We start from the raw sequence: 23,390 nt of genomic DNA, 5'->3' as shown, positions 1-23,390 counted from the left end.
GAATTCGTGTTATATCAGGTCATGTTATACCTCCTTACACGACAAACCCTTGAGGAGCCAGTCAAGTTATGGAAGGACAGTTATTCTTAGACAATATAGGTAGGCAGCTACGACTGCCATGATTTTTGAGAACATCCTTGGGGCAGATGTAGGACCCAGTGCTGGTAGCTTGGGTTTCAGAAAATATCTTGACTAGACCCCTTTGTCTCTGCATTGAAGTGGGACTGGCTTCATGGCTCCTAAACTTCAGAATGATGAGATCTCCTGTATCAGCAATTGCTTGTGGAAGAAGTCTCTGAAAAGGGATGGGGAAGGAGGCGAGAAGGGTAGGGTGAAGGCAAGTTGACTAGCATAACCCACATAATGGCAATACCCATTTGTCTGATGGTATAGCCTTCCATGCTTGATGAAAGAGAGAGGTGGTGTTCAAACTGAGGAAAGGGTGGTTGTGTCACATAACTGATAAAATCTGGTCATTGGGTGGTCTGGACTCTTGACCAAATCATCAAAACTGGCACTTGGACAATGTTGAAGGCTGGGATGAAGCACGTGAGGTAGCTACAGGCTTTTTCTTTGAAAACCTCTTAGCCAGTGGCTCTGGTGACCTAACAAAGGCGGAAAATTGGGCAGGGCAGGATCTTTGTGCCAACTGAAACCTACTAAACTTAATTTTATTTGCAGGCATGCACATCTCTAATGACCTCAGTGTTGCCCTACAGTTCTGTAGGATATGAAGCAAGTCGTTCATAGAAACTGCATAAAGCTTTTGGCCATCAAAAGGTAAGTCTTCCAGAGTCGAATGTACTTCCTGTGGAAACTCAAACAACTGAAGCCAGGAGGACCACCTTATCACTACTGCACTGGAAACAGTCCTGGCTGCAGAGTCCATCACACAGAGTGAAGCCTGTGGTGAAGTTTTTGCCTAAAACTGATCCTCCTTTATGATGGCACTAAACTATTCTTGATGTTCCTGTGGCAAATGGTCAATAAAGGTACTGAACTTCTCATAGTTCATGTTGCCATACTTTGACATCAGTGCCTCATGGCACTGTGTTGTTGATGAAGAGCTCTTATGACCAAGCAGGTCGAGACTTTTTTGGCCCTTTTTTTAGAAGGGATGGATTTGGGGGTATGCTACCAGCCCCTTTCATTGACTACATACATGACCAGACATTTTGATGTTGGATGAGAAAATAAAAATTCAGAATCCCTGGTCATGATGCAATATTTTTTTTTTAAAATCAGCCCTCTTGCATGGAAGGGGGGGTGCGCATTGTTGGAGTTTGTCAAATGGACTAGGCTGGCTCCACAAGGGCTTCATTAACTGGCAGTATAAAGCAAGCGCAGAGGTGCCAGGTTTATGAAATTCCAAGCCTAGTGGTACCAGGGCTCTGCCCTGGCAAGACTTGGCACAAATTAAGCACTGCTCCTTTCTTGTACTTGGAGTGGGAAGCTCTCGGAACTGGCAGCGCAGTTATTGGTACCGCAGTCAAGGAGTGTTGGAGTCTAGGGTTTTGGAGTGGATTTTCCCTTGGAAGCTCTCAGTGAATGCGATCTAGATGATGACAGGGCACTGGAAGCCGTCGAGGGACCCAGCCCAGGGGGTGTTCTCTGTACCCAGGGCCAAAGCCAGTTTTAAGGCTTGCTCCATCATTAATAGACCATACTTAATTTCCCTGTTTTTATAGGGTCTTCCCGTCAAAGAACAGATTTTACACTTGCGAGGAAAGTGAGAGTCTCCTAAGCAAAGAATGCAGTGGGAATGACTGTCACTAACAGGGATTGCTTCTCGACAAGAGCAGCACCTTTTAAATCCCAGGGAGTCCTGCATTCCTGGGAAGAAATAATCGTTCAAGCCCCTCAATAGGAGAAAAAAGAAAAACAAAAGCATGTGTGTGAAAAGAAAAGGAAAGAAAAGGGAACAAACTTTCCAACTATAAGGTACTAAAAATCTAATACTTCTAAGAACCAACTATAAAGCTAAAACACTAGTAAAAAGGGAAACAGGTACACAGCAAACAGGCACATGCTAGACTAATCTCTGGCCAAAGGTGCTCGAGAAAGAACTAAGGGTGGTTCACCAGCGTACAGAATCATAGATTAGTGTTGGAAGAGACCTCAGGAGGTCATCTAGCCCAATCCCCTGCTCAAAGCAGGACCAACCTACCGACCGCTATGCCTACCTTCATGCCTCCAGCTTCCATCCCGGACACATCACACGATCCATTGTCTACAGCCAAGCACTGAGGTACAACTGCATCTGCTCTAACCCCTCAGACAGAGACCAACACCTACAAAATCTCCACCAAGCATTCTCAAAACTACAATACCCGCATGAGGAAATAAGGAAACAGATCAACAGAGCCAGATGTGTACCCAGAAGCCTCCTACTGCAAGACAAACCCAAGAAAGAAACCAACAGGACTCCACTGGCCATCACATACAGCCCCCAGCTAAAACCCCTCCAACGCATCATCAAGGATCTACAACCCATCCTGGACAATGATCCCACACTTTCACAGGCCTTGGGTAACAGGCCAGTCCTTGCCCACAGACAACCTGCCAACCTGAAACATATTCTCACCAGTAACTGCACACCGCACCATAATAACTCTAGCTCAGGAACCAATCCATGCAACAAACCTCGATGCCAACTCTGCCCACATATCTACACCAGCGACACCATCACAGGACCTAACCAGATCAGCCACACCATCACTGGTTCATTCAGCTGCACGTCCACCAATGTAATATACGCCATCATATGCCAGCAATGCCCCTCTGCTATGTACATCGGCCAAACTGGACAGTCTCTACAGAAAAGGATAAATGGACACAAATCAGACATTAGGAATGGCAATATACAAAAACCTGTAGGAAAGCACTTCAACCTCCCTGGCCACACTACAGCAGACCTTAAGGTGGCCATCCTGCAACAAAAAAACTTCAGGACCAGACTTCAAAGAGAAACTGCTGAGCTTCAGTTCATCTGCAAATTTGACACCATCAGCTCAGGATTGAACAAAGACTGTGAATGGCTTGCCAACTACAGAACCAGTTTCTCCTCTCTTGCTTTTCACACCTCAACTGCTAGAACAGGGCCTCATCCTCCCTGATTGAACTGACCTCGTTATCTCTAGCTTGCTTGCTAGCATATATATACCTGCCCCTTGAAATTTCCACTACATGTATCTGAGGAAGTGGGTATTCACCCACGAAAGCTCATGCTCCAAAACGTCTGTTAGCCTATAAGGTGCCACAGGATTCTTTGCTGCTTTTACAGATCCAGACTAACACGGCTACCCCTCTGATACTTGACCATCACCAACTAAATCATCCCAGCCCCAGCTTTGTCAAGCTAGGCTTAAAAACCTCTAAGGATGGAGATTCCACCACCTCCCTAGGTAACCCATTCCAGTGCTTCACCACCCTCCTAGTGAAATAGTGTTTCCTAATATCCAACCCAAACCTCCCCCACTGCAACTTGAGACCATTGCCTTTTGTTCTGTCATCTGCCACCACAGAGAACAGCTGAGCTCCACCCTCTTTGGAACCCCCTTCAAGTAGTTGAAGGCTGCTATCAAATCTCGCCTCACTCTTCTCTTCTGAAAACTAAATAAGCCCAGTTCCCTCAGCCTTTCCTAATAAGTCATGTGCCCCAGCCCCCTAATCATTTTTGCTGCCCTCCACTAGACTCTCTCCAATTTGTCCACATCCCTTCTGTAGTGGAGGGACCAAAACTAGACACAATACTCAAGGTGTGGCCTCACCATTGTCAAATCGAGGGGAATAATCACTTTCCTCCATCTGCTGGCAATGCTCCTACTAATACAGCCCAATATGCGGTTGGCCTTCTTGGCAACAAGGGCACACTGTATCAGAGGGGTAGCCGTGTTAGTCTGGATCTGTAAAAGCAGTAAAGAATCCTGTGGCACCTTACAGACTAAGGGATGTTTTGGAGCATGAGCTTTCGTGGGTGAATGCCCACTTCGTCAGATGCAAGGGCACACTGCTTACTTATATCCAGCTTCTCATTCATTGTAATCCCCAGGTCCTTTTCTGCAGAACAGCTGCTTAGCCAGTTGGTCCCCAGCCTGCAACGGTGCATAGGATTCTTCCTCCCTAAACGTACGACTCTGCACTTGTCCTTGTTGAATCTCATCAGACTTCTTTTGGCCCAATCCTTCAATTTGTGCAGGTCACTCTGGACCCTATCCCTACCCTCCAGTGTATCTACCTCTTCCCCCAGGTTAGTGTCATCTGTGAATTTGCTGAGGGTGCAATTCATCCTATCACCCAGATCATTAATAAAGATGTTGAACAAAACCAGCACTAGGACCGAGACGTAGGGCACTCTTCTTGATACCGGCTGCCAACAGCATAGTCCCATATAGCCTTGGCACAGGGCTTAAGGCTGTTTAGGGTGCTTGTGCAGGCAGGATGTGGACTGCTACCAAAAATCTCCAATCAAGAGCACCTAAAGTGGAGCACCCACAGGGACACGACATGAAAAAAAAAATCCTCTTCTTATTTGACTCATGGGAACCACACTAGCAGACTGAAGAGTCTGAATCTACATTCAACAATAGAACCAAAATGGACAGCTCAGAACAAGTGGCCACAAAGCCTTCTTAGTTAAGAAAAGTATGAGCCTTTCCTTCCAACTGCATCTGAAAAAAAAAAAATCAGCATAAAAACCACAACCTTAAAACAAATACCCATCAACCAGCCACATTACATATCTGGCCACGGGCATCAATCACAGAGGATTTGCCATTACTGGTCTCATTTCTTGAAATTTGGCCACTTGTCAAAGAATACTATAAGAAAAAAACAGAAGTCAGTAACTACAAAGAGCCTAAAACTGCAAAAGAAAAAGAGGCAAAAAAGACCTAAAAGACCCAAAAGATCAGCCTTCAAATATACACACTGGCCATAAACAATCCACACAATAAAACCTAAATTAATAAGACACTTTATTCTCTAAAAAGAAACCAGGCAAATGTTTTTGTGCAACATAAATAGAATGTGATGCTTCTATGGCCAGTCCAGTCTGCAGAAAATAGGAAGCTGTGGGAAAGTTATGGGGCAGGCCTTTCAAACTCCGTTTCTAGAAGAATAAATGTATTAGCATCTTGGTAAAACACAGAAGGTAATTGTTCCATTCTATTAGGCATTGGTGAGCACTGTATCCAGTTCTGGCTGTCACACTTTAAGAAAGATGTGGACAAATTGGAGAGAGTCCAAGGAGAGTAACACAAATGATAGAAGATTTAAAAAACAATCTCTGAGGAAAAGCTGAAAATCATGGGGATATTCAGTTTAAAAAAAAAGAGATGACTGAGAGGGGTACATAACCTTTTATATATTTGAAGACAGTTATTATAGGAAGGAAACCAATTAATTGCTCTCCTTGTCCACTGAGGTTAGGACAAGAAATAATTGGCTTAAATCTCCTTTGCTGCAAATTCTGTTATATATTAGGAAAAATTTTCTAAATATAAGTATCAGAGAGGTAGCCGTGTTTGCTGCTTTTACAGATCCAGACTAAGAGTCCTGTGGCACCTTATAGACTAACAGACGTATTGGAGCATGAGCTTTCATGGGTGAATACCCACTTCGTCCAATGCATCCGACGAAGTGGGTATTCACCCACAAAAGCTCAAGCTCCAATATGTCTGTTAGTCTATAAGGTCCCACAGGACTCTTTGCTGCTTTTTCTAAATATAAGGATAGTTAAGCACTGGAACAGGTTATCTAAGGATGTGTACAATCCCATCATCGGAAGTTTTTTAAAATAGGTTAATGAGACAACAGTTGGAGATGTTCTAGGTATACTTAATCCTGCCTCAGCATGGAGGGAATGAACTAAATGACCTCTTGAAGTCTCTCACAGCCCCACATTTCTACATGTATACATACTAACTACTTTCTGATAGTAAACGTTCTGTGTCCCACAAGGTAAAGCACACAATTTCTTTTTGTATGGATCTGCAAAGACAGTTATGACTGAAAATAAAGAGAGAATAATGCTGGGATTTGTACTGAATATTATCCCTGGATACTGTTTGAATGTTCAAGACTATCAATATCTAGTCTGGTTATTATTGATATAATTGCAACCACATTAGGGCTTTTCTCAGTGTAACTATTTTGGTTAAAAGTAGGGAAAAAACCCATACTTCTAACCAAGTTTGCCAGTAAAACTTAAGTGTAGACCATGTTGCTGGAAGGGAACTGCAGCACTCTCTCCCTCACAAACTTTAAAGCCTGACTGCATCTTCACCCCTGCACCAGCTTCCAACATTTTGGATTCTCCTCTTCTGAGAATATCTCCAGTGTACTGCTCATTGCTTTCCCAGGCAGAGTGAAATTTACACTAATCTTGTCAGTATCACTGACAACCATTATTGTTCTGGTTTCTAGTCAGGAAGATCATCATTAACTTAAGCCACACTTTGGTCTGAATTTTTTTAATCCTACTACTATTGATATAAGAAACCATCAATATATATTATAAAGGAAAGGTTCAGATAAAAATTCTCTACTTATGCACAAGGTAAATTGCAATTGCCATCACACTGCATATCATCAGTATCACTGCTGTCCCTGTAAACTCAATTTTATATTTGCTTAACTCTTTCATACAGCAACAGGACAAGGAAGAGAAACATTTTTAAAACAAGAAAATGTAACTGATTGAAAAAACATTACAACTGGCAGAAGGTTTCAGAACAGATTTAGCACCTAAAACCATTTTAATGCTTTTTTTGAACTGACTAGATTTCAAGTTCATGTGTCTTTTATATGAAAAGCAGTCATCAATTAAATAAGGCAGTTATGCTACAGGGAAAAAAAAATGTTTTTAAATCCCTCCCAGTTTCAAAATGCTGAAGTTACAGCATCTAGTCCATACTATTACTACACACTTCCACTGTAATACAGCTAAATAATTCCAAATAATGACAAATTAAATTTCACACTAGTCAAGGTGAAGATCCTGAAATGAAGTTTCCTTAGGATTTCTCAGACAGATAAGTGGCTAAAGTATTTTCATGGATATTAAGCAACCATGCCACACAGAAAAAAAAAACACTGTAATCCATGTAGTGGCTTTATGTTTATTTCCTCTTAGTGCTAAGTAGATCCAAACCTCTTTCAGAAAGATAATTATAGTTTGTCCCCAATTTGGAAACAGTCACATGAATGAAAACTTTCTATAAAACTGTAACTAAAAGCTAAAACTGAGAACTCATTATCAGTTTAAAGTTGAATTTTAAAACATTGTAATTACGAGCAGATTCAGTTAGAAATAAATGTGAATTTGCAGCATTTTAACTTAGCAAATTTTAGTCTACACATATGAAAACTACTTAGAATGTTTAGGCCTAATTTAATAAGATTACAGAAGGAAAAAATGACTTGGCTGTAGTCTCACATAAGTATTCTGCAAAACTGATTTGGTAATGTTACGTTTGCCCAAACTGCATTTTTCTGGATACAAGATCATCTCAACTGATACAGAAATAAAGGAGTTTGCTGCAGTAAAATGATGTCCACTCTAACACTGTCCAATGTAAAAACATTTTGATCCCAACTTCACTACATCATATTGAATTCCCATGAGCAGTCTTGTGAAGGAGCAACAGATAAAGCGATTCTTTCTGTGGCCCATTTTCAAAATAATGTTTCCAAAAATCAATACTAGTTTCACATTTTATTTCCTTATTAATATCTAACTAGTCCTTCTTCCCCACCATGTTTGATACTCCTGGCCCACCCACTTTTCAAATAATGACTACAGTATTCATGATTAAAAATGCAACAATAATATCTGAAATCAGAACTTGGAACGCAAGTGTGTGCACGAGACACATGATTTCTTTCAATGGTGGTCACATCAGGCTTGCCATCAAGCTGCAGCATGCAGATCAGTGTAATCACCTTACTTCGCGCTCAAATTCCAGCAATGTAAGGACCAGGGCCCGCTCCAGGCACCAGCTCAGCAAGCAGGTGCTTGGGGCAGCAAAGGGGAAGGGGCAGCACGTCGGGCTCTTTGGTGGCAATTTGGCAGCGTGTCCCTCGGTCCCTCTCGGAGGGAAGGACCAGCTGCCGAATTGCCGCCGAAGAAGAAAGTGGTGCGGTAGAGCAGTCACCGATCGCGGATTTTTTTTTTTTTTTGCGCCGCTTGGGGCAGCAAAAACTCTGGAGCTGGCCCTGGTCAGGATGTACCCCTCACAGATAGGCCCCTTTCTTTTAAAAAGTTATAGCAACTGTTCTATTGATCTAAAATGCATTTTAGTAACCCGCTACACTTACTGGAGAGAATGCACCAAATTAGTAATAGTGGTAGTAGCAGTAGTGTTACAGAAGTTGGGAGCTACCTCCTTCAGGTATTCAGGGCTTCAATGAATGAATAAGAAGATGATGTAAAGAGGAGATAAAGTTTATTAGACACTGGAGTACATTTTGAGGAAGGAAGAACCTATGAAGATGGGATGGATTCCATCTTACACCAAAGCAGAACCAAACCTTGCCCTATTAAATTAATAAAGTTTGGGGGAACTGTTTAACATAGGATTTGGGGGAAAACACTGAAATTTGCCAAGGATCACTCAAGTTGGACAAAGACATCTGTTAGAGATGTCAGCAACACAAAGGTATCTTTGTATCAAGTACAGGATAGAACAGAAGTTACAGCTGAACAGAAGCAGAGCAGGGACAGGTCAAGATCACACAGATAATTGCTATTAAATCAACAAGATGTCACATCAAGGTAATAATAGACACATAAAAAAATAAAAAAAAGTTATGTCTGTATATACAAATGTGAAAAGCTTGAAAGCAACAATAAATTAACCTGAATGTATGGAAATGGACAGTCCCTAACATAACAGATATCACTGAGACATGGTGGGAAAAAGTAAGTGGTATACTGTAATACTTGGCTATACAATATATAAAAAGGGAAAATTAGGTTGAAGATGTGGAAGAGTAGTATATATCTAAGATTCCACACAATCTGGTAAAGTAAATTATCTGAATGGTGAGAATCATGCAGTTGAATCTATAAGGATACAAATCTCAGATTATAAGATTACAAATATGAAAGCAGAGTTATAAAACCAACATCCATATAAGGAAAAAAGACAGTGCACAAAACAGATCAAAGAGGCAAAGTCTAATAAAATCATAATAATGGGAAAATTCAACTATCAACATACATACTGGTCAAATATCAAAACGTGATACGGCTTAGAGAAGCCAAAAAAGCTCCAAAGTAAAAACAAAGAAATTAAAATATTAAAATTAGGTATAGATGCTATTTAAAAAATATATAATTTTTAAAAAGTCATGCATATTTTTGAATTAAAAAAAGCAAAAAGAAAACTTGTATGACTAAATAGCATGGGTCAAGGGGTTATTCAAGCCAAGCAGATATCCTTCCAGAAATGGAAATCTAACCCCAGTGAAACCAATAAAAAGAACCATAAATTACAGCAGCATTACAAAGGAAATTGAGAGGGCTAAGAAGGAATCTGAAGAGCAAATCAAAAGGTATAAAGAACAAAAAACTCTTGAAATATATCAGAAGCAGGAAGAGAAAAGAAATAGTAGGCCTCTGGATCACCATGCTATAAAAGTTAGAAATTAAGATAGATAAGAAAATTGCTGAGAAGCTAAGTGATTTCTTTATATCAGTCTTCACCACAGAGGATGTGAGAGGGAGACATACTCAGACTTAGTCTTTTCTGGTAATAAGCAGGTGCCACTGGAAATTGCTGTATCAAAAGAAGGGATGCAGCAACAAACTGATATATTAAAAATAAGTAAATTATCTGATCCAGAGAGGATACACCCAAGAGTTCCAATTGAATTTAAGAATGAAATGGCTGGGCTACTCTCAAAAAATAAGCAATCAGATATTATACCAGAGGACTGGGAGGGTAGCAAATTTTGTACATATACTAAAAAGGCATCACGGAAGATACAGGGAGTTACAAATCAACAAGGCATACTTCTGTAGTGGGTCAACTGGATGAACTAATAATTAAAAATATCATAGAACATCAATAGCAGCATCTAACTCCACTACTACAAAGTTAACTCATAACTCTAGTTTTTTCAATAGGTCAGTAAAGTAGTAGTTAACGGAGAATCAACTGACAATTTATCTGGACTTACAAGAAGTCTTTGACAAAATTCCTCAACAAGAGGCTACTAAAGAAACTAAGTGGTCATGTATCAGAGGGGTATCCATGTTAGTCTGGATCTGTAAAAGCAGCAAAGAGTCCTGTGGCACCTTATAGACTAACAGATGTATTGGAGCATGAGCTTTCGTGGGTGAATACCCACTTCGTCCAACGCATGTAGTGGAAATTTCCAGGGGCAAGTATACATATACAAGCAAGCAGCAGGCTAGAGATAACGAGGTTAGTTCAATCAGGGAGGATGAGGCCCTCTTCTAGCAGTTGAGAGGTGAAAAACCAAGGGAGGAGTAACTGCTTTTGTGGCTGGCTAGCCATTCACGGTCTTTGTTTAATCCTGAGCTAACGGTGGTCATGGTGAACAGGCAAAGTACTGTCCTGGATCAGAAACTGAGAGAAAACAGAAGAAATACATAGTCAATTTTTATCTTGCCACAAAGTTAAGTGTGGCGCCACAAGGTTTCGAAATGGGCCAAGTGCCATTTATTAATTAATTCAAAAGGGGGATGAGCACTGAGGCGGCAATATCTGCAGATTACAAAATTATTCAGGTTAGCGAAGACTGGAGGACACTGAGGGACAGAAGGACCTAACCAACCTACCTGAATGGGCAACTTGGCAATATGATAGCAGATGGAAATTCACTGTTAATACATGCAAAGTAACGCACACTGAAGGAAAAAAAAGAAAAACCAAAACACTACCCCTCTCTTACTGGGTTCGAAATTATCTTACTAACTCAGAAGAAAGATCTGAGCATCACTGTGGACAGCTCAACGAAAACCACTTCTCAATGTACAGCTGTGGTCAAAAAAAAGTAAACGACATTAGGAGGCATAAAGAAATTGGATGGAGCGCACAGGAACTGTTACAAAGCCATCATAAAATCAGTGATATACCCTTACTCCCACTACTATGTTCAGTTCTGGTTAACACATAGAATGTAGCTAAAAAAGACAGACAATGAAAATGATTGGGGCATAAAATATTGTATGAATTGAGATTAAAAAAAGAATGGAACTGGTCACCTAGAGAGAAGATAAATGAGAGAGGGAACATGAGAGACATACACAAAAATAGAGCCTGATCTGCCTTTTGTATACTTCTATTCATCCAGGGCTTTGGAGCTGTGCTCCGGCTCTGTCTAGCTCCAGGCAAAAACCTGCAGCTCCACTGCTCCGGAGCTGCTCCACGCTCCAGCTCTGGGCTCCACTCCAAAGCCCTGTATTCATCTGCTCATAATGCAAAAACATGACTTTCAGTTCAGTGCACATAAGCCCTACAATGAAGAAAAGTCAGATAGGAAAGATAGAAGAAACCTTAACATCTGTAACCAAGTAATCAAAAAAACCAAGCTTTTTCTGCCTCTTCCATCATACAACTCTGCATTACTGGGCCAAAAGAGACCTGATGAGGTTCAACAAGGACAAGTGCGGAGTCCTGCACTTAGGAAGGAAGAATCCCATTCACTGTTACAGACTAGGGACCGAATGGCTAGGAACCAGTTCTGCAGAAAAGGACCTAGGGGTTACAGTGGAAAAGAAGCTGGATTAGAGTCAACAGTGTGCCCTTGTTGCCAAGAAGGCTAATGGCATTTTGGGCTGTATAAGTAGGGGCATTGCCAGCAGATCGAGGGATGTGATCATTCCCCTCTATTCGACATTGGTGAGGCCTCATCTGGAGTACTGTGTCCAGTTTTGGGCCCCACACAACAAGGAGGATGTGGAAAAATTGGAAAAAATCCAGCGGAGGGCAACAAAAATGATTAAGGGGCTGGAGCACATGATTTATGAGGACAGGCTGAGGGAACTGGGATTGTTTAGTCTGCAGAAGAGAAGAATGAGGGGGGATTTGATAGCTGCTTTCAACTACCTAAAAGGGGGTTCCAAAGAGGATGGATCTAGACTGTTCTCAGTGGCACCAGATGACAGAACAAGGAGTAATGGTCTCAACTTGCACTGGGGGAGGTTTAGGTTGGATATTAGGAAAAAACTTTTTCACTCAGAGAGTGGTGAAACACTGGAATGGGTTACCTAGGGAGGTGGTGGAATCTCCTTCCCTAGAGGTTTTTAAGGTCAGGCTTGACAAAGCCCTGGCTGGAATGATTTAGTTGGGAATTGGTCCTGCTTTGAGCAGGGGGTTGGACTAGATGACCTCCTGAGGTCCCTTCCAACCCTGATATTCTATGATTCTAAGATAGTTTCTTCACAACTAACGGTGGTTGAAAAGCCAAGTGTAGCAGGTGTCTGAAAACCACTTCTTTGATGGTTCAGAGTCTGAGGGATCTAAAAGCTTTGACATAGTAGCGTTAGGTTTGGAAATTCTAGAAGACATATCCTTGCGCCACTTCTAATAATATGAGTAAATATATTTCGTAACCCTTTTGGTCACAAAGGAGAAGTATGGATTCTGAAATTCACTGTAGAATCAAAAAAAGAATCAGAGAATAGGAGAGAGGCTGGAATACAGAGTCCTCAGCATTAAAACTCTGGACAGAATTCCTGGTGCTGCTGTGTGTAACTCTGGCAACTGGACTAGTCTACATGTTCCAGACTGGTGTACCAAAACTGCTGATCAATTTAGAATACTCAAAGAGTTAAAGATAAATGTAGATTTTTTTTTAAGAGTTAAAATGGGAAAACTTAAGTTACAGCAGAAAGACTAATAAGATTGGTCATGATTGATGAACAGTAAATTGACTGTAAATATTGGTGAAAAATTGGTGAACAAAAGAAATGTACCGTGTCTTAAATAGATGTGCACAAGAGAGACACCAAAAAAAGCACAAAATATTTACATAACATCTTGTAGATCACATTTCAATTATCTTTCTAGGACAAACAAAGAAAAGATTTGCAGGAAAAGAATCAATGAACTAGTCAGCAGCATAGTCAAACTGTGGAAACAATCTTAAGCCAGGGAGCAAGCCTAGAAGTTGGCCTTAAAAAAGGTTTAATAAATCCAACAAGAACGGCTACTCATTTATTTTTGCATTTTTTTTCCGGTTTATAAAGAAATGGAGGGATTTTACCCCCACACACATAGAAAAAAGACAGATGAATTAACTTCCCAAATATTACGACGTATCACATTTCATTGAGCAGAATGGATTTACCATACTGTGACAAATGATAATCTTTAGATTCTCACACTGACACCATGCCCATTTGGTGATACCTTTTACACTTATTTTCCCTACCCTTGAAGTAACTATTGTGTACAGCAACTGATCGGACAAAAAAACCTCAGCAATAAGTATGCAACTTCTATTAGCAGTAGCTATAAAAATGTAACATGTTCACTTCTAAAGTCCGTATTATAAGTTGTTACCTCCACTGTAACCACGGCACCCAGGATTCACCCCAATTTGAGGCACTGTTATCCTCCTAAAAAGTCTTGTCTCATACTGTTCTCCAAATAGTGTGGATTTCTAATGAGTCTGATTTCATCCTGCCAGAACATTCCAACACCACAATGGTCTTAAACAATGCTAAGAATACTCACCAACCAACCAACTTATAAAACGATTTATAAAAAATAAAATAGCATTGGAGACTATTGTATGAAAAAGGAATTTGTTTACTTGTGGGAGAAGCATGCACAGAATTTATGTTCGCCGCAGATTTCTTTGCTTCCCCACAGAAAAATTACTTTCTGACGGGGAAGCAAAGGGAAGCCACAAGAGCTGTCATGAAACCTTTCCCAGCAGTATGTTTCAGGTTCCCAGGGCAGCCAGCAGAGAGGTAAATCACTGCAGGGCAGGAGGCAGGACTGGGGAAAGACTTGCCTGATGGCTCCTACCCTGCACACTGGGCTCAGATGCTAGTCCTGGCTGGGCTGGGGAGAACTAGACTTCCTCTTCCTCTGCACAGCATCCAGGGCCAGGTCAGGCCCACCCCTAGATTTCTCCCCCAGCTGCAGGAAGCTCTGCAAACTCCCCCTCCCTCCTCTTTCCTGCACCCATTGCTGCTCAGGGAGCTGCTCCCCCATCGGCCCAACCTCTCGTGCATCTAGACTTCCTCATACACAGACCCTCCTGCCAAGCCTCACCAACACCACTCCCCCACCACAAACACACACACACACACTCAGAACCGCCCAATGAATCCCATTCTCCCTGCACCTGGACCACCTCAAGCTACCCACACCCAGATCCCCACCCCACCGAACCCCACTACCCCAGCATCTGCACCCCCCCACTGAGCCCAGCACACCCAGATTCCCTTCCCAAGCTCTATTCCCCCTCCCACAGACTTCTCCCTCCCCCCCCCCCCCACTGAGCCCCAACCACCTTCACCTGGACCCCCTGCAGAGTCCCATTACTGTCACAACCAGAAATCCACAACAAGCCCCAATGCATACAGATCCCCCACTGCATCTGGATCCCCCTGAGCCGCCCACACCCAGACTGCCCCACACAAAACCCTCTCAATCCATGTCTGGCTCTCTCACCCTCACCCTTAAGCCCCTCCACACTTGGATCCTGCCTTGCTGAGCCTGCCTGCCCACATGGAGGGTCAGGGCCCGGCTGTGGCATGGTTGGGTGCAGCCTCACCACTGAGTCTGTATCCAGGGTAGGGGAGACGGGGGAGCTGCACAGTGATCTCCCACCTCCGTGCGGCCAGTGGCCTGTGCTCCCCAATGTCATGCTGTAGCCTCCACATTTATTTGACATATAAGCTGCAGAATTTCACAGAATTTTAATTTTTTTGGCGCAGAATACCCTCAGGAGTAATGTGATATGAGTCCAAGTATTACTCTGCTTCACAACTTGCAACCATTCAGTAAAGCACTTTTATATCACAAAAGGAATTCTCAGCACCATGTAAATGTGTATTAGAAACAATGGTGATTTAATTTTCCAATTGGATTTTTATGAAGAAATCATTAAAAACAATTTACATTAAAAAAACAGATACTTAATATATTCACAGTAGTCTATGTATAATCCATGGATTTAATAGTAGCTGGAATTACAAAATAAAGTACTTCAGGGGCTTAAGTACTTTCATGCAAGAATTCAATGTAAATTGCTAATGTTTGGAGACAGGGAATGTAATGTTAATTTCTATCCACTGAATTTCTAGAGGACATTTGGGTATCTGTTCTTCAGCAGGGCGCTTTGAATTTAAGAGTATCATGGCATTGCGGTAACACATTCTTAAAGGGCAGTTATAACACTGTGGTAAAATGATCAAAGAGCACTAACTGCTTCTTCTATCACTCTTTTAAGGCCATTTCATCATTACACTCTCTGATGCACATGAGAATGGTAAACACATAACAATAATCTTTCACTATCAAAGTACTGTATCACTTCATATTATTCATAGTAGACGTATATGGTTAAATGTGTATGAGTAACAGAAAGCAAGCATCCATAAACAAAAATGCACTGAATTCTACAGAATACTACAGAACGCAAAATGGATTACCGAGCCTATTTTGTGTTAGCTAGACCCTGAAGAAACATCAGTCACCTCCCTTCCTCCTCTCAAATCCTGAAGAGTCACCATCAACAATGCAGATCTGTTTATTCCTTCATCCCATTTAATCGATAGTTTTTTTAATTTTAATCTCTAAAATTATTTTATCAATTCAATGTAAAGTTTTTGCATCCATCAGTTAATCATATTGTTCACTTTGCAAAATTAAGAGTTAAAGGTATTCTCTTAGTATATATTTAGCATTTAAAATATTGAACATTTTAAAAATGAAAGCTCCTAATAGGTTAGTTATTTATTAGATACTGCTATATCTAAATCTCATTTTTCCAACTAATATTTAGTTCCTCATACAATACCAGCAGGGGGGTGGGGGAGGGAGGTGTTAAGAACCCTATAATGCAACTATAAAAAAAATGAAGTGTGTATGTGCATAAACTACATGGAATTACTCAGGTTACCATCTTTATAGAATACCAGGGTTGGAAGGGGCCTCAGGAGTTCATCTAGTCTAACCCCTGCTCAAAGCAGGACTAATGCCCAGACAGATTTTTGCCTCAGATCCCTAAACGGCCCCCTCAAGGACCCTGGGTTTAGCCAGCCAATGCTCAAACCACTGAGCTATCCCTCCCCCACAGTTGGCAGCTTAGGCCTTGGCTACACTGATGCTTTACAGCACTGCAACTTTCTCGCTCAGGGGTGTGAAAAAACACACCCCTGAGAGCAACAAGTTACAGCTCTGTAAAGCGCCAATGTAAATAGTGCCCCAGTGCTGGGAGCACAGCTCCCAGAGCTGTACGCTAATCCCCACGGAGAGGTGGAGTACCTGCAGCACTGGGAGAGCTCTCTCCCAGCGCTAGCGCTGCGACCACACTCGCACTTCAAAGCACTGCCGCGGGAGTGCTCCAGGGGCAGCGCTTTGAAGTTGCAAGTGTAGCCATACCCTTAGTGACTTAATTGGAGCACGAGCAATCAATAGACAACCAGTAGAATTGTTGATTTCTCAAATTCTCTCATAGCACTGTAATATTTATCCTATGGATTTAAGATTCTTTTGGCTCTTTTACCTGGTATTTTGAGAGACACTAGGTGGGTGAGACAGTATCATTTATCAATCTATTTCAGCATGATAAAATATATGGACAGGCAGTATATTTCCCCATTCACAATCCAAATACACAGATAGGTTATTTTAAATTTAGTGAACATAGGCTACTACTTTTAAATTAAATCTCTAAAATTTGTATTGCAAGAACAACCAGTTTGATATTTTCTGACAGCACTTTTTATTATACTTTGGGCATGTCATAGCCTACTTTTAACATGTCACATTTAACTACTAGATTTATTGCCATCATATTACCATGCACCACATTAAATGTCTGTTGTAGTTAAGAAATAGACATACAAACCAGTCTGGGTATTACATCACTAATAAATAAGTTTTGGGATTTCTCCTATACATCATCACCAAAAGAAAAGCCTACTATTGCATTTTACTAGAGTACATCATTGATTTGTGCCTTTTATCCATATGTGTCAGTCAGTCTCATTAGGGCCTACTGGGTAACATTAGGGCAACTCTGAAAGAAAATATTTGTTACCATTTACAAGTGAAGCCATTAATGAGCTAGGTAACCAATATTTAGCAGAGTAGATGAACGTCTAGAGAAAATGGATAACAAATCAAAGGAACACTGGTACCACAATGATGGGAGATTGTGAAAAGAACGCAATGTTAGCTACAAAAAAAAATTTTTTTTTAATTAGACAAGTGAGAAATAATGATCTTGATCCTGCAGTCAGTTGAGTTCTAATCTTGCAGCCACTGAAATCAAGAGAAGGTTGGCAATTAATTTCAGTGGAAGCAGAATCAAGCCTACTTTCATTTCATTAACTTCTCTCTCTAAGCCAGAACCCAGATTCCTCACAAAACAAACTAATAAATATTAGATAAAGGCAACAATTTCATTACTCTTTCCCCTCTCACACATGCATTACAAAGTATGAAAATGAAAACAAATCCTTATGCATTTTTAGAAAAAAAAAGATCGTAACTGTGATGGCATATATTTCATGAAGTTGAAGATTTCTAAAAGGCTAAAATTACTGCAACACCTGTTTTCAGTCCCAAAGTGATCTATAGGCTGCAATTTGGAAATTATGTATTGTTACATAAATGAGAAATATATTTGCCAAAAGAACGTTAATACTGTTCTTTATGTAATTTTCTTGAAAACACCCATCTTGTTCCATTTCCATGCACCTTCATTGCTTCATATTACTGACTAAGAGGAAAGCATGCATTAAACATTTTTTGAAAATCTCATGCAGATAGAAAGCCACAAAAAATTGAGCTAGCTGAATATTATTTAAAAAAAGAACGACACGCCTGAGCTGTGTTTAGATTTCTCTGAGGATGCTTGCATAATTTTATCTTCTCTTTCAAAATAAATAAATTAATGGTTTCTCATTAAGATACATAATATATATATGTGATGATATCCATAGTTGTCCTCCTCACCTACACTCAAGACATGAACTCAGCTCCACCAGAACTAACAATGCAAGCCTCTACACAAATTTCAAAGACTCAACATTTATTAAACCTTCAAACAAAAATGTGGCTTTTCTCTCCCACTTTTCCCCATATTACACTGCCCTGGCAATAATCAATCCTAGAACAGAACAGTGACAAAAGTCTGATCTCTTGCAAACCACCAGGATATTTTATAGCCAAGAATAACCAGGTGTGTACTATATCACTTATATAGAGAGAAAGGAGGAACACCACTAAGCCAAGAAACCCAATTTAAAATGAAAATGACAATATTTTCCACACAATTCCTGTTTGTGACAAATGCATACTACGCATAGGTATATGTATAAACTGATCAAATCTGTGTACATTTATATATTAGTTTACTATAATAATTTCATCATTAATCAACAACCATTTAATCCAAACAGGCCTGTGATGGGGTCTGCTTACCCTGCACTAGCCCAGACAGGGTTAAGCCCATGGTATTGACAGTGGAAGTCCAGCCTCCCTGGCAAGACTGGGCATGCGGCCAAGTACTCTAGTAGTATAAAGGGAGGGAGACCAGCTCATTCTGGGCTGGAGGCTGCAGGGGAAGAACCTGCCTGGAAAGCTCCTGTGGAGGGCCAGCCACAGCCTCTGACTGCACTGGGAATTAAAGCCATCCATGGCTTGCCTGCACCCTGGAGGAAACCGTGGAAACCTGCTGAACACAGAGGACTCAACATCTCATGGGAAACCCCAACACAGACTCTGGTAGGAAGTGATCCAGGGAGGGTGATGGAGAGGTACCTCCCACCTGGGGAAACTCAGTGTGTTTCAGCAGGACCCCCCACTAAGTCAGTGGCAAGCTGCCAAGCCACTGTTAGGGCCCTGGGCCAGGGCCTGGTGGAGCTGGGTGGACCTAGGCCCCCCTACCGGGGCTGCCACACCCCATAAAGGGTGCCCCAATGCTATAGACTCCGGCCACTAGGCCATGTTGCCCTATGCCAAAGGGCTGCTTTATAGACTGTGACTGATAGGCCACACTGCCCTGACCCTAGGGGTGTGGACCATCACAAGGACCTACAACTAAAAAAAAAAATTTTAAGAATGCTAAAATGTGTAGTAAAGTAATATCACTGCAAATGTGAGACTGAAAGAAAGAAACCACCCACTTACAACTTAGCTAAGTAGCAATGTACTGCCTTCCCCTTGAAATAACAAACTTTACATAAAGCACTATCTAGAAAGATTCTGCATAATACCCTGGTAACTGAGTCCATTCACTTTGCTCTTTTAACAACTATAGCTGAAAAGTTAGAAAAACTTATTGTACAGAAGACTAAACTAAACCAACCAGTTGCTACTAACTATGCTGTATTCCTGTTGCATAAAGTACAGATTGACTTGCAATAGTCTCTTCTTTATTCACAAAGAAAAAACATCAAGATGGCCTTTCACTGCACTCTACTTATGGGCACTTATGCAAATACCAAAACAATACATCATGCATAGCCAAGGAGGTGTTATTTTCAATCACGTCACTTACATGTCAAATTATATGCTGAATAGTCAATATACATGTATGACAAGTATTAGATTTATTATGCAGGTGGTGTTGGTGGCCTGTGATATACAGGATGATCTGGTGGTCCCTTTTGGACATAAACTCTATGACAGTGGTCCCCAACGTGGCACCTGTGGGGATATCTTAATGTGCCCCTGTCCTGGCCCCTGGGAGAGCACCCACTGATATGCTGCCAAATTTCAGTGGCATTTCGGCGGGGATGCCTCTCGATGATGACACTTGTTGCCAACAAGTGACATCATCGAGAGGCATCGCCGCCAAAATTCGGTGGCATTTCGGCAGGTGCTCCACTGCCGCAGTGGTCCTTCGTCTAGCACCCATCAGACGAAAAGGTTGGGGACCACTGCTCTATGACATCAGTAATTCCTTTAGTATCTGTGTTTATAATTATTTTGCAAGTTAAATATATACAAAAATTCTTAATGGAAATAATAAAATTTTCACAAAATCACCCAGGCAAACTCATGATCATATAACTGAAAAGAAACCTTGACCTCCCCACCCCTATCTGTTTCTGTTTTGTCTTCTCTTGCCATTTCACGTCTAATCTCTTTGATTTAGGTCAAATATCTAGATCTCTGACCCAAACAACATATTTTGGGAATTTAATAATCATTCCATAAATAGTTAAGACAAGAGGAATTATGTCATAAATGGTGACTTGGGACATTAAGTCCGGTAATACTCTTACCAATAGTAACAAAAGGGTAAATTAATAATTTAAGAGTATACTTTGTTTTTTATACTTTTACAAAGGGCATGGGCTTCTTGTCCCTCTAGCCACTATGGTTCCTGTTAACATTAATGGGAATTACATAGTGCAACAATGTAAAGAATAAACCGGTCAATCCTAATAATATGTATTAGGAATATATAACCCTATAGTAACCATATGGTGGAATTCACTCCTGGGGCTCTGCTGCTTTAAATCACTCAAGCAGTGTGTGGGTGGTTGTTTTTGGTTTTGTTTTGTTGTTTTTTTTTTTTTGTTAAATGGCACCTGCAGCACCCAGCAAGTACATTATATTTTATATACTAGAGGAACAAAATATTTGTTTTCCAAGTGCAGTTGTCCAATATCATTCCAGGACATGCAATAACTGCAGAAACAATCTGAAGTTTAAAATCTTACATGCTATCCAAGCCCAGTGCTAAGAGGTAAAAGTGGCATGAGCAATCTTTGCAGATCACCACTAATCTGTCATTTTCAGAATGATGACACAATTCTAGCCCTATTTCTCCAGTCCAAAGACAAAAATATAGTACTTTTTTTCCTAGATCATTTTTTAAAGAAAAATCACTTAATTGGCTCCAGGCCACAGACTTAAGACAACTTCCAGAGAATCTTCTTTTGGTTCCAACATTTAGAGCATGTTTTTGGTACTCTCTCTTTGTGGGGTCCCTTCCCACTTCACTACATCTTTCTCTACCGTATCCCATTTTTAACATCCTTTTTGTAAGGTACAGGCCATAATTCAAAGTTAGAACTTACAAAACTTGCATTTTGTACAGACAAATTCTCTCCTATCATGTAAATATCAGCTATCATACATACATATTTTATAGCAGGACCCACACTGACAACCCCCATGCCAAGTTCCTGCCCAATGTGATTTGAAACAGCCACACTATATCATGTAATAACAGAGCCTATTAAGTCAAGTTTATGAAGAAACTCCACTGCCTGATCAATAATTTCTTTTTCAACAAAACCTCAACACCACCACCATCTTTAATCTCAAAATGAAAAAGCTACAATAAGATTTCCAATCAAAAATTGAAGGTTTCTTCGTACCAGAAACCAGATTTTTTTTCAGCATGAATTCAAATGCCAACAAAGGGACAAAAGTGTTTTTTTCCTCTTTTAGCAAAAGCTTTGCAAACTAAGCAGCTTACACTATTAAAGACTTGATAAGCATTCTATAACATTACCAGATTTGACGTTCTTTGTAAGATTTAGAAAATGCTAATTCATATTATATTTCAACTGGAGGTGATTTAATGAAAATCAGGATTCATAATGGAAACACTAAGATCATGAACTGTAAAAATCTGACAAGTGTGACTATTATAAAAAATGAAATGCTGCAAAACCATTAATTTAAAGTCTTGTATGCCTACCAATCCCACTGTTAAAAAGGCAAGAGGCACAAGCAATGCAGAAGATCATAAGTGATCACCTGAGGGGTGACACAATCTAACCCTATTTCTTCCCACCCAAAGACAAAAACATGAGATATTTCTCACTAATTTTTAAATAAAAAATTACTTATTGGCTCTCATTTACCCAACAGGCTCACCCTCCGCAGGCCGTCATTTTTCGGCTGGTAAGCAGTCCCTGCTGAAATCACCAAACCAGGTCTTGCAACTCAACTAGGGCCCGATTCTGCTCTCACGGATTTCGATAATAGTTTGCCCATAGACTTCAATGAGAGCAGGAAACGGAGGTGGGAATACTGAGGGAAAAGAGACCCAGGTGCCTCTTGTGTGTCTCCCTGCACCGAGAAGCGGCAAGGATAACTCTACTGAAGGAGATGTGCAGTGGCCTCTACTGGTGCATGTAAGGTGCCCAAGGCTGTCCCGCTCTCACAAGTGGAACGGACCTTCCCAGAGCTGGGGAACGGTGCCCGTAAATGCGCAGCCCGGACCAACCGCCGTGACCTTTCCAAAGCCGCGGGGCTACCGTCCCCTGCCCTCAGCGAGCCGCCTGCCCGGCCAGCCGCATCGGCCCCTTCCCACCAGCGCGCGGGCGCAGCGGTCACCCAGGGCAGCCCCTGCGCGCCGCGCCAGGCCGCTACTGTAGCCACCCCCCACGCGCGCCCGGGCGCAACCTCTGCGCGGCGCGGAGCCCCTCTGCCCGCCAGCTCCCCCCCACACCGCCGTCGTGCGCTGCCACAGGGGTTCGCCCGACTGGTTACCTGCAGGGCTCTGCGAGCTGCTCCTGGCGGCGGCGCCGGCCGGGTCCGGCTGCCCTAGGAGCAGGGCGATCCACAGGGAGCCAAGGAGCCGCCTGGCTCCCCGCGCCGCCATCGCTCCGCGCCCCGAGCCCGGCAGCCGGGCACCCAGCAGCAGCTGCCCCTCCCCCGGGGGCTTCTCCGACCGGACGGGGTCCGCTCGCCCTTAACCGGGCGCTGCGTCTGCGGCGGCCTGAGGAGAGGGCTGCCCTGGTCGGGCTCCGAGGGGCGAGCGCCGTCCGTGCAGAGAGGCCGGAGCGGGAAGTCACGGCATCGCGGGCCGGTCCCAGCGCCAGGCTTCGCGTCTCCTGCACACAGCAAGAGGGGCATTTGCCGCGCTCCGCCCCCAACCACCGCCGCCCGTGCGCATGCGCCAAACGCACTTCTCTCCTCTCAACCCCCTCCCAGCGGGAGGCGGCGCGCTCCTGCGACGGCCAACAGCCGGGGGCGGGCGGGGAACGCCACCTTCCCCCGCCCCCGCCAGGAATCCCACACTCCGCCCGGAGAGAGAGAAAACGCGGCGCGAAGGGGGCGGCAGGAAAACCCAGAGAGGGGCCGTCGAGGGGATAGCACGGCCGGGCCCAGCGGGAGCCGCTCCTAGCCGCGCACAGGGCCCCAGGCAGGGCTGTGGGGGCCACCGGGCCCTGCTGGTGCAGGAACAGCGTCTGCTCCTCT

General features: G+C 42.4%; 1 protein-coding gene across 9 annotated transcripts in view; it reads right to left on the bottom strand.

Annotated features, from left to right (window-relative positions):
• The window catches only part of NEO1 (neogenin 1), a 559,154-nt gene extending 536,107 nt beyond the window's left edge, over positions 1–23,047 (bottom strand). For all 9 annotated transcript variants that reach the window (XM_030577723.1, XM_030577731.1, XM_030577724.1 and 6 more), the window contains exon 1: positions 22,680–23,047. In XM_030577723.1, the coding sequence (XP_030433583.1) occupies positions 22,680–22,791 (112 nt within the window). In that variant the 5' untranslated portion in view covers positions 22,792–23,047. The remainder of the gene's footprint in view (positions 1–22,679) is intronic.
• Positions 23,048–23,390: the final 343 nt, after the last annotated feature.

The sequence above is a fragment of the Gopherus evgoodei genome, chromosome 10 (assembly GCF_007399415.2).
Source record: "Gopherus evgoodei ecotype Sinaloan lineage chromosome 10, rGopEvg1_v1.p, whole genome shotgun sequence".
NCBI lineage: Eukaryota > Metazoa > Chordata > Testudines > Testudinidae > Gopherus > Gopherus evgoodei.
Note: the sequence above shows the minus strand (reverse complement) of the source record. Positions and strands in the feature narration are given on the sequence as shown.